This window comes from Anarhichas minor, unplaced genomic scaffold (genome assembly GCF_050575085.1).
Source record: "Anarhichas minor isolate MPS153535 unplaced genomic scaffold, ASM5057508v1 ptg000051l, whole genome shotgun sequence".
Classification (NCBI taxonomy): Eukaryota; Metazoa; Chordata; class Actinopteri; order Perciformes; family Anarhichadidae; genus Anarhichas; species Anarhichas minor.
The window spans coordinates 2658838-2669906 of NW_027466497.1; the positions used below are offsets into that span (position 1 = coordinate 2658838).

Below are 11069 nucleotides of genomic sequence, written 5' to 3' on the forward strand. Positions count from 1 at the left end.
ACAGTTCTGTAATCAAAAGGCTTTTATAACTCTTCCTTGTTACGCAACATACCTGCAGCTTGTTATCTGACTGAGCCGAATGTGTCACTGTGTGAGACTCCTTCAACACTACAACAGTGATGTTTCTTTCGCTATTAGTCACGTTCAGCATAAAATATGTTTTTCTTCCCAGGATGGCAAAGGCATGACCCGCCCTACTCTGCCTCTGATTGGCTTTCCCCGATATTCTTAAACCCAATCTCACTCCTCGTGCCTAAACCTAACCAACCCGACCAACGAAGGCAATAAGTACTAGCCAATCAGAGGCAGAGAAGGGCTAACATACAGGCAAATTACGGATAACTTTACATTGAAATAAGTAGTTTCCATCGCATGTTAGCACAGAAAGATATACTGAATATATTGTGAAATAAATGAAATAACACAAGCTTTAATGTGGTCACAAACCAGGGGGTTATTTGAATCCTTCCTGTTGCACAAATGTTAAGCTAAACAAATAGTACTCTTTCTTTCTGTTTTCATGTGTAGGGCAAAAACGTAACGGTGTACTCTGTCCCTCTTTTTATCATAGAGGGGTCCTGAGATGACGGAAGTAGAGCCAGTGTTGGACTTTGCCTCCTCGGGGCGCTCGGGGAGGAGAAATGCCCTGCCTGACATCCTGGGCTCACCGGCAGGCGTAAACCCTGGCGACCTGCCTCTTAAGCTGGCTGAAATGAACCTCACAGGTAAAGTGCACAATGTTCTCTTTTTCATTATAATAGTGAGCACAAGGCAGATTCAAACTGTAATCAACTTTGTAGTTCAAGTCCTGATATCACGCACAGCCAGTCTTCTATCAATCTAGCTAGTTTCTAAATAACTTAGTCTAGGAAAAGTTGCCTGACATGAATTTTGGTCGAACGGTCCATGTCTGGTGTTTGAGATGTATAATTTTTTAAGACAAAGAAAAGGGAAACACCCGGGGAATACTGTGGTCCATATAGCTGCCAGATACGGGAAAGATTTGTGACTGAAGACTTAGATTTTGAGATTCCTGGAAGACACATTCTGGACATCTTTCTGCTCAGATTGCCACTTGAGAATTGGCTATAACTGGCCAATTCCATGCCAAGAAATCCTCCTAAGTCATTCATCACGACCAGGCGTGCCAAATTTAGAGCACTGTTGGGCTGAGTATTTTTGACTGCATGAATAGCAAGGAAATGTGCATGCTGCTAAATCACATATAATGATACAATTTGTCTTGCATGCTCCAAAAGTTAATTAAGAACAAGTCTGGCTTCTATCCTTACAATCTCTGTGCACTCTCAAAGATTTAAATGCTTTGTGTGTTCGTTAGTAGCTACTAACTAGCTCAGCTAAGCATTGCTTCCCCATGATGCTGGAGCTCATTTTACCCCTATAGCTTCAAATTAGTCCCAGATGTGTAAGAAACACGTCTTACAGGAGCAGTGTGGAGGATTTAGTGGCCTCCGCTCTGCCCTACCTTAGGATGCCAAAGAACTACGGTGGCCTTCGGGTAATGCAAAAAACGTGAAAGGCCCTATCTGGAGCCAGTGCTTGTTTTTGTCCGTTCTGGGCTACTGTAGAAACATGGCGGTGCAACATGGCGAACTCTGTAAAGAGGACCCGCTCCCTATGTAGATATAAACGACGAAGGTATCGAAAAACACAACTATTCTAAGTTACACTAATGAAAACGTAGAAATTTATATTATATTCCATTTAAATGATCCTAAATCCTATGTTTCTTTAAAGCTTTAAAGTTTCTTTCACACACCAGGTACCATACAATGATTCAAAAGCAAAAAATGCTGCTAGTGATGTAATAATCATGAAGTCATTGATCTACAATAGCTTTGGACAGTCTACGTTTTTCGTTTTGCCCTTGAGAGTCACTGCAACATATTTCTTATTGTGTCTTTTCGGGTTTGTGTACAGATGGTCCGGGAGGGGCCCAGTCACCCACGGCGGAGGGGCCTCCAGCGCCGCCGGAGACCTCAGAGGGGAAGGAGGGATCGTAGGGGCTCGTTTTATTTACCTCCCCGGAGACATGCAAAGATAACCTGAGAGACAGCACGAGGAACGAGTTCGAGGGGGCGACGTGTTTGGAGAGTGAGTGATTATCTGTGGAGAGTCAGTCTGTTTGCGATGCAGCTGAACCACGACGGGAGAGTTGACGAACCGACTCCCCTGGGACTGGGTCCAGGCACTCAGCAGCACTATCTGACAAGAGTCAGACGTCACTTAGTTCTGAAGCAGTGAGTGTGTGTGTGTGTTTAGGTGAGTTACATACTCACCGCGGACACTACGCTGAGAATCAAAGGGACCATGACAGATTGTACACTGTACACTATTTTTGTATGATTTATTTAGAACTAAAGAAAAACAGGAACTCACTAGTCAAACTGTAATGTGTTCCATTTCCTGTTGATTTTTGTTTTGTAGTGATGTGTGTTATTAAACATTGACTATAGTAGGAGGGAATTTGATAGCGGCCTGTCGTGGCTCGAAGCATTTTAATCCAGCAAAATCAAATGTCACATAAGTAAACAGTAGATTTAAGAAAATTGAAAATTCTTTGTGTTGTCTCCTGCTATTACACTAATTGTGTTTGGTCTACTGTGTATGTTTGTCAAACCGGAGGCTGTTGCACAGTGTATCTACATTGTAAATGTACAGTTTTTTCCCCTCATCGCAGACTGTTTTGATCCTGGTGACAGCGAACAGGGATTGGATCCATTTCTTAAGGCGTCCATAAGGCGATAAGGTTGAAGAACCGTCCACATCTTTTGACATTCCTTCAGAGAATAGTGTCCCACTGCCAGCAATGAACACGCTGCTTCATTATAATACCGAAAAAAGTCAGAGATTTCATTTTTGGTTTTTGCTCCAGGCTGCTTCTAAAAGTCTCTTCACTTTCCAAACCTCTGAAAATGTGCCTAGTGGCAGCTCACAACCCCAAACGTGTGTTGTGTTCGTTCTCTGTGACGTACTGTTATCTACTATTTTGGGCTACTGATATTTCCTCAGTTTTAATAGGAGGTATCATAACTCGTCTTTACTGCTCGAACTGTAAATGAAAGACAAAGCAACTTTTCTAACATTCTGCAGACTTTGCATCTGTAGATCCAACACTTTTTTCAGGAAAAGCGTTTTCAGTTTTGCGTAAACTTCGGCAGGGCTTCTTGGACTCCTCGCACGCTTATTGCAGCGGCAGCATATGCCCGCCGACCGGGCACCGGAGCAAGCATCAGGCAACACTACACTACCGCCACAGTGTGTTTCGAGCACCGAAAATGGCAGCAAGCTCGCCTTCTGCCTCTCTGCACGGAGAAAAGTCTGTTCACACTCATCAACACATAAACAGAGCTGTGAATAGGATGCAAGACTGAGCGCGAGAAGCAGCTATCCACTCACTGCTACTCTATATATATTGTATTGTAATATAACCCATGTGCGTGTGTGTGTGTGTGTCATACATGCTGCTCGTATGATTATCATACTGTACTCATGTAGGAAATGCTGTTCTGTAATTGTCTCTATTTGAAGGTGTTTTGCCGGTGGCTGTGTCTTTATGTGGATGTGTTTCACAAATGCAACAAGGAAAGCCTGGTGCGCTGCTGCCCAGCCTCTGTTTCTGATGCTGTACTTCGTGTGTTCATGGTCTGCACAAGCTGTATTATCAACACTTTTTTGGTGGAGGGGGGGGGTCAATGACTCAGAGGTGTATTTTGTAGTGTCCTGATCTCTAAGTGGTGCATATATTTTACTTAGCTGGATTGAATCCCATGTGTTGATTCTATCTGGTGGTGAAAATTGCCATATTAAAACCACAAGCTTTACATATACAACTGTGTGTTGGATAGTTTCATTTCTACGCAAGGCCCTCAGTCCTGGTGCTTGGTCTTTACATATTGGCATATACATACGATATGTTGAATGCAATTAGGATGATATGTACATTTTTTTAGCCACACTAGCATCAGGGCTCTGTGTGGAGGTCAGTTGGTCAGTATGCCACCAGCATTTGAATGGATTGCCATGGACATTTGTAGAGGTATTAAAATGTTCCCCAAAGGATAAAGCTCACTGACACTGTTGATCCCCTGATTTGCATCTAGTACACCGCAGTTTAAAGTGTGTCCAATGCTTTGGTTCACTAAATACCTGCTAAACTAATGTCATTGCCAACACCTAATAACATGCTAAAAACAACGTTAGCGGCTAACGTTTACCACCATGGTAAACGTTAGCCGCTAAATATCAGCATATTAGGATGGTCACAGTAAGCATGTTAACATGCTAATATGAGCAGTTAGCGCAAGGCAAAGAGCTACTACCAGACATTTTGTCTACATGGACCAGTAGCTTATGAATCAACAACTGCAAAAAAACTATTTTTGTTGTAAAATTCTGTATGTCAAGCACTCAGCCGATTATACACATCAAAGTCTGTTTACAGGTGTTGGGGAGTACTGCTGCATACGAGGGAATAAGTTGTATAAAGCCTTTTGTGTCTCCAGAAGGAGCCGTGTAAAGTCTGATAAATTGCTTTCAGTGATGTCACTTGAGTCAACATCAGTTGGGGCTGAAGACTACAAGTTTGACAATGAAAACAATCTGGAGGTGTGGAGATAGAAAGAAGAATACCTGCCGGCTGCCCAGTTGCATTGTGGGTAATGTAGGCGAAAAGGAGGTAGGATGAGTGGAATAATAAAAAAGAAGATATCTCTGGTTCTGCTGCATTCATTTTGATATAAAAAAAAAAGAAAAAATATTGAGTCCGATAATGTTAAGGGTTAAATTATCGGTGGAACACATTAGGGAACATTTTAGTTCGCTCTTTGTAATAGTGATGAGAATGATGGCTGCATGTAAAATGATTATGATGGTATTTTATTGTTTTTTTGTGATTATCACAATGTAGCTTATTGTGGTTAGGTAATAGCTGGAGGTTATGTATTAAGCTTTTGTCAAAGTAAATAACAAAACAAATCCACTTTTCTACTTATTCTTCTAACATATCTCTGTTCCATGTCATTACAGCCACCATCTGCAATGAATGGCACAGATTTTTTTTTTTTTAAATCTTCTGAAGTGTTAAGTAAGAGTGCTTATTATGGAGCACTTGAAGGGAGCACAAGGCAAGACATGCTCTCTTTCTGTTCCTTTTCATAATAGCCATGTTAGCGCACTCCTGTTACATAATGCAGCAGTTCCAGTGGGTGTGCAGCAGATGGAGACATTCACCAAATTATCATTCACCCCACATCATGCTTCCAGACCAACGAGGGCATTTTTTTGTTATGTCTGGTACAAAGAAAATGGCTTAAATTCACTTTTTACAACAATATTCATATGAATTACCTTACGTTACATAAACATGGTGATTAAAATCATGATTTGGAGGTTCTTGTTTCACATTCATGCACACATGTTTCGGCGTAAACCCAGTCAGGAGTTTGACTTGGACACACCCAGCGTTGTCTCGATGCTCGTGCGGCAGTGCGGAGTGATTTGACAAAAACTGACACAATTTGAACTAGTTTTGGTTTAATTCACTGAAATGCTGCTCCTAACCTGTGGAGGTTGATGATGAATGGTATATGTGTGTGTGTGTACACACACAATGTGTTTGGAAGCAATGAGTGAACCTTTGTGATCGTGCAGACTGTTTGTCTGGCAGCGTCCCAGCAGCCCCGCTGACAGGAGATGAGACCATGCACGCATACACCCAAGGGCTCTTTGTTTCTCGACAGACGCAGCCACAGTAAAGCACTTGTGTGTGAGGCATTATGCTAGCTGATGCTGTGGCTTTGAAAATGATGTAACAGAAACATAATATATTTTAAAAAAACATAGCAATGGCTCTACTGCATGTGGTACATCTATGTACTAATATTGGCCATTTATTCAAGCAAAACAGAAATGTGTAATCTGTTTGAGACTTATTGTTTTTGCTGAATTAGTCCTCGCCTCCATTCTCCGGCAGCCTGCTCTCCTCTGAGGCAGCTCCTTCGCCCAGACAGCGTCTACGTAACTTGTTGCTAGGGTAACTGAGAGAAGGTTGGGGCCTTGTTGCATTGTCTGCAGTCATGCTTTTATAGAGCAAGAGGGACGGTGAAGAATTGATTTGAAGGCTTTGGCTGCAATGAGGACAAGGGGCATATGCGTGATGTCAACTGGGTAGGTCAGGGTGTGGCGCCATGAGTGCAAATTTGTCCTCCTAGTTTTTAATTATTATACTAAAATATAGAAGCCAAAATGACAAGAAGTCAATGTGGAAGCAGTTTTGAAAAATACATTTAGTTTATTAATAGCGAATTGCAAGCTGCAAACTGAACGCTGACATTATTCTCTTGAATCTGACTGTACAGACCTTTACAAATCTAAAACAACAAGACGGCGTGTTTCTAATTCCGCAGAGCAGAAAAGCAGCAGAGAGGAAAGCTCTCTGTCTTCTTACATAATTGAATAGCATGGCGTATAAGCGGTTAGCTATTGGCTTTCCTCAAGGAAATTGTTCAAGTAATTGCCTCACAGAAATGCACTGTGGTTCCTCAGTTATAGGCAAACGCTCTTTTATCAATCGAAGCTAAGTGAATGAATAGCAGCAGCCTTTATACTCCACCATTCTCTCCTTCTCAATCTTCATGTCTCTCTGTCTCTCACTCCTCATGACCAGGCCAGAGTGTGTGATCCAGACAACGAGTGTTATTGTGGCATAAAGAGAGAAATGGAGATAGAGGAAGGGAGGGAGGATAGATGACGAGACTGCTACTGAGGCCACGCAGACGTGGGTCACAGAGAGGATGCCAGGCAGGCAGGCAGGCAGCCCAGCAAACAGAAAAGCCTTCACGTGGAAGTCAACGTGCCATTTCCGACACACAGCAGCCTCCGGAGGAACGATGGAGAGAAGAGGAAAAGATTCAAGACGTAAGAAGGAGCAAGCGAAAGAGAGAAAAAGAAACACAAGCTACAAGAGCTGCCTAAGCCAAGGCAGTGTTGCTGCAGTTCTTATGATTCACCACCAAAATACCCACACCTGCTCTGACTGCTCATTAAACAGTGCCTCCGTCCATTTCTTAATACTTTCCCATTTTTCCGACCCTGTCTGTGGCACACAGCCTTTGTTAAAAACTACAGTGCTCAGCTGTTTTAGGAAATGACTGAGCTTTTTATTTTAAATGAAACCATATTTGGGACTAAAGTCAGAACGTTTTGGCACATTGTTGGCTTGGACCTTTTCATTGGATGTCATAAGACAAATATACAATAATTGGCAGAGTTATTCTTTGTAGAACATGATTTGTAAGGTAGAAAACGATCAACCCAAAGACCTTTCTTTGCTGCCTGTGTAATCGATGAAGAGGCTTCTGAGCAGAAGGCAAGCATCAGTCAAGTTAAGTAGGTGTAGCCGAAACATTATTCTAATCATCTGTCCTCATGCATGGGAGATACCAAGACAAGTCAAGAGATGAGGGGGGTTAAAAGGGAAAAATTTGGTGAATTTGTTCATTTCCCCAGCAGATTTCTTTTCTAAATGTTCCCTCTTCCTCTCACCCTGGCGGTGGCTTCATTCTTTGTCCAGCGATGAATCACAAGGCTGTAAACGCACACAGACACACAGACATATGACATCACCCGCGCAGTGACGGGGCGGAGACTGGCAGCGTAAGCCTGGCATCACACACACACACACACACACACACACACACACACACACACACACACACACACACACACACACACACACACACGCACACACACAGGGGGATAGCACAACTCCTCTCCCTCCATAAGCTCTCTGTCAGATAGCTCAGCCTGGCATCACTCGCTCCCAATAAGATGGAACGAGCATTAGCCTGACCCCGTTTATACAGAGATCAAATCACTTTGCACAAACATTATGTGGTGCCATCTCTGCAGTCTGGCCTTTCTAATATCCCCTCTTCCTCCTCTCCTCCAGCATATTCTTGATAAAGATATACTACGATGAAAGGGGCAGATTTGCCCCGCCCCAAATTCTGAGCTCTTCTTTATCTTTCAGCTGAAGTCTTTTTCACAATTGGTTATCTTCAACAGCGGCGTCTGAGGGAGGACAGCCGCTGTCCCTGTTCTATCTCATCAATATTCTCTGTGCACAGTAATAGGTCAGTAGATTCACTGTTAGCTATGCAGACTGCCTTTTATAGACTTTTAGTGAGCAGAGCACATTGAAACACTAACACTGTTGTATCTTATGTCTTCTGACTGTCAGAGGCCATGGCTGCAGTGCCCTCACAAAGGAACAACAGACACCGTCAAAAATATGTGCTCTCTAGCGTACACCAGGAGCTATTTTGGGAAGTTGGAATTAAATTCTCTCTTGACTTGTCCAGCTTTTCAATTTCCAGACAGTGTTCCTGAACATACCTGAGCATGTCAGACAGGCGATCCTGGATGTAAAGATGAGTGGCTGCATCCTGCTACCACCTCTGTCATGAATTTAACTACGTATGACTCGTGATGAATTGCACACAAGCGCCACTGGAAATACATCTTGCCCACAGTTTGACTAGTTATCCACCACAATAAGAATGAGACTGAGGGTTGGGTCTGTGCTTGGGACAGAATGATTCCTACACAAATGCTGTTTTGAACATTCACTTATATAATAAATGAACAAGTTACAGACAGCTGTATGGGATCTCACAACAAGGCTAAAGAGATCAGGGTCTTGTCTAAGAGCTGAGAGCTACGGGCGACTAAAACGCTTGGATAGTCCGAGATAATACTGAGCCTCACACGCAGACACCTGGCTTGCATGAGTGGATGTTAGTATGATAATATCAGGATAACACTAATCGCCCAGATTGGGATTATGATTAACACTCACCAGGACACAAAAAGAGTTCCCTCCATACGTCAGGACTAATCTAAACATTCAGTAACATGTATGTAAATGTCACTCAGCCAATCAGTGCAATTAAGTAGAAATCAATAACAAGTATCATTGTCATAACACTAATTTCATCATGGAGGACAAAAATCTGATTTGTAGTTCTCTAATACACGTCCATTGACAAGCAGTGTTTGCCTGCATCTTTCATCAGCCCTCTGTGGATCATCTCTGCAGGTCTTCTTTGTCAATCCCCGTGTGGTTTCCCCTCTCCACCCCTGCCTCCGTCTCACCCTTCTCATTCCTTTGTTTGCCTCCCCTCCTCTCTGTCCCGGGGCTGACATCATTGTCCCAGAGGAGCCCAGTGATGGCAACAAGCCCTGATTCAGCACCAAGTAGTTCCATCTATGCCCCCACCCTGCATCACTTTTCAGGCAGTGGTTTCTCCCTATCTTTATTGCATCCCTCGCCTCATCTTTCTTTTTATCCTCCTAACCCTCCATCCTACCACATGCCCACCCCTCCCATCACCCCACCCGGCCTTAAGCAGGCTCCGGGGCTCAGACTCCTTTTACTGTGCTGAAAACAAGCTCTCCCAAGTGGGCAGGACTCATATTTCACCATAGGCTGTGCCTGGGACAGCTGCAGCGCATTGATGGAAAACATCAGGGCAACACCAAAAAGAAATATTTATCCAAATCATGAATATGGAGGAGGACATCAAAGTAATACCTTCTACATTTTACCTCGTTTTCAGACTAGATTGCTTTCTATTTTCAGGTCAGAGCATTGGTGTCTCACTTGCAGCAAAGACATAAATCTCTGCTTTGAGGGCTTGAGTTTAATTTATCAATCAAAATGGTAACGAATCCTCCACACTGGCAAGAAATGGCTTCAACATGGCAAACGTGAACAGATTCATTTTGATGTGAAATGATGCAAACAACAAAAACAACAAATGAAGACAAAGAAAAGTCTGAGCAACTCTTAAACTGAAGCTGTAAAGCATCATCTAGCGCTGCCTTGATTATGAATTCTTGGGCGACTTTAAAAATATTACTTGCACTAATTTTAGCAAGGTGTATAACTGGAGAACAGAGTGTACAATTGATTCAAATGTCCACCAAATTGGATTGGATTAGACAACTCATAAGGGACAACAATTAATAGTTTTCATAAGGCCAAGTTGTTCTACTTGAATGGGAAAAATTTCTGATGAGCCGTTATCCTCCATGCTGGTGGCATGCATCATTAATCCAGTCATGCTTATATCAACCACTGCTCGATGTTTTCTTCCTGCTCGATGTTCTCTCTCACAATAGTACAAACTATTGTACGGTGACATGCACTGCTGCTCCCTGTGGGCCAGTGCAACAACAAAGGTTTATCACTCTCAGCGGTGTCCCTGTCTTCATTTTCAGCGGGTGTGAGTCCCATCTGTTGGAAGTCATTAGGGAGAAAACCCAAAACAGAACTATTGTGTGCAGACTGAGGCGACAGGACAGTGGGAGGCTGACGACGAGGGGGCGGGGCGGGTGAGGCTGGAGGGGTGATGCAGAGACTAAAGGATTAGCTAATGGGACAGCTTCAAGCCACTGAAGGATGGGTGGTAGCTGAGGTTGGGGATCAGGATCTTGACAGGGGCAATTGTTTTGACCTCAAACAACAGCAGGTGGGTGCAAACATCTATAAAAGACAGCAAACACTAAACTACTTATTTATAGGTCAACGCATATTAATATTTATACCTTCCACTATCTTATACAGCCAAGAGAGCAGCACTGAGCCAGTCCTCTTTATCAACCCTTAGTGGTCTATACCTAGTCAGAATGAAATTTGTGTATGTAAATGTCATTTAACAAGTCAAATCTACTCTCAAAATAAAATCAATCAACACTATGTGTTCATCTTTTTCACATGTCCTTTGTATATGGCCACTATTTGTTATTTTGGCTCTGGTGTACGGGCTATAGCCTATATAGCGCAAGTAAACAGTATAAATATTTGTCACATATGATGACACATGCTATGGCATTAAAAACCAATGTGAAGACGCAGTATACATACAAAGGTGCAGCTAGGAATTCTGGATGGACCAATGGAAAGTTATGGACCTTTAAAATGGGTTTTCTCTAGCTGTGGGCTTCTGGAATGGTCTCCACTTTCCACACCGACAGCATTATAA

General features: G+C 42.9%; 1 protein-coding gene across 1 annotated transcript; it reads left to right on the forward strand.

The window, feature by feature from the left end:
- Positions 1–583: 583 nt before the first annotated feature.
- Positions 584–2024, forward strand: pkib (protein kinase (cAMP-dependent, catalytic) inhibitor beta). The gene is made up of 2 exons (XM_076112778.1): positions 584–725; positions 1942–2024. The coding sequence occupies exons 1-2, from the start codon at positions 584–586 to the stop codon at positions 2022–2024; spliced, it is 225 nt and encodes a 74-aa protein (XP_075968893.1).
- Positions 2025–11069: the final 9045 nt, after the last annotated feature.

Coding starts and splice junctions, on each gene's coding strand:
- pkib (XM_076112778.1), top strand. CDS start 584: ATGACGGAAGTAGAGCCAGTGTTGGACTTTGCCTCCTCGGGGCGCTCG. Junction 726..1,941: donor GGCTGAAATGAACCTCACAG/GTAAAGTGCACA, acceptor GTTTGTGTACAG/ATGGTCCGGGAGGGGCCCAG.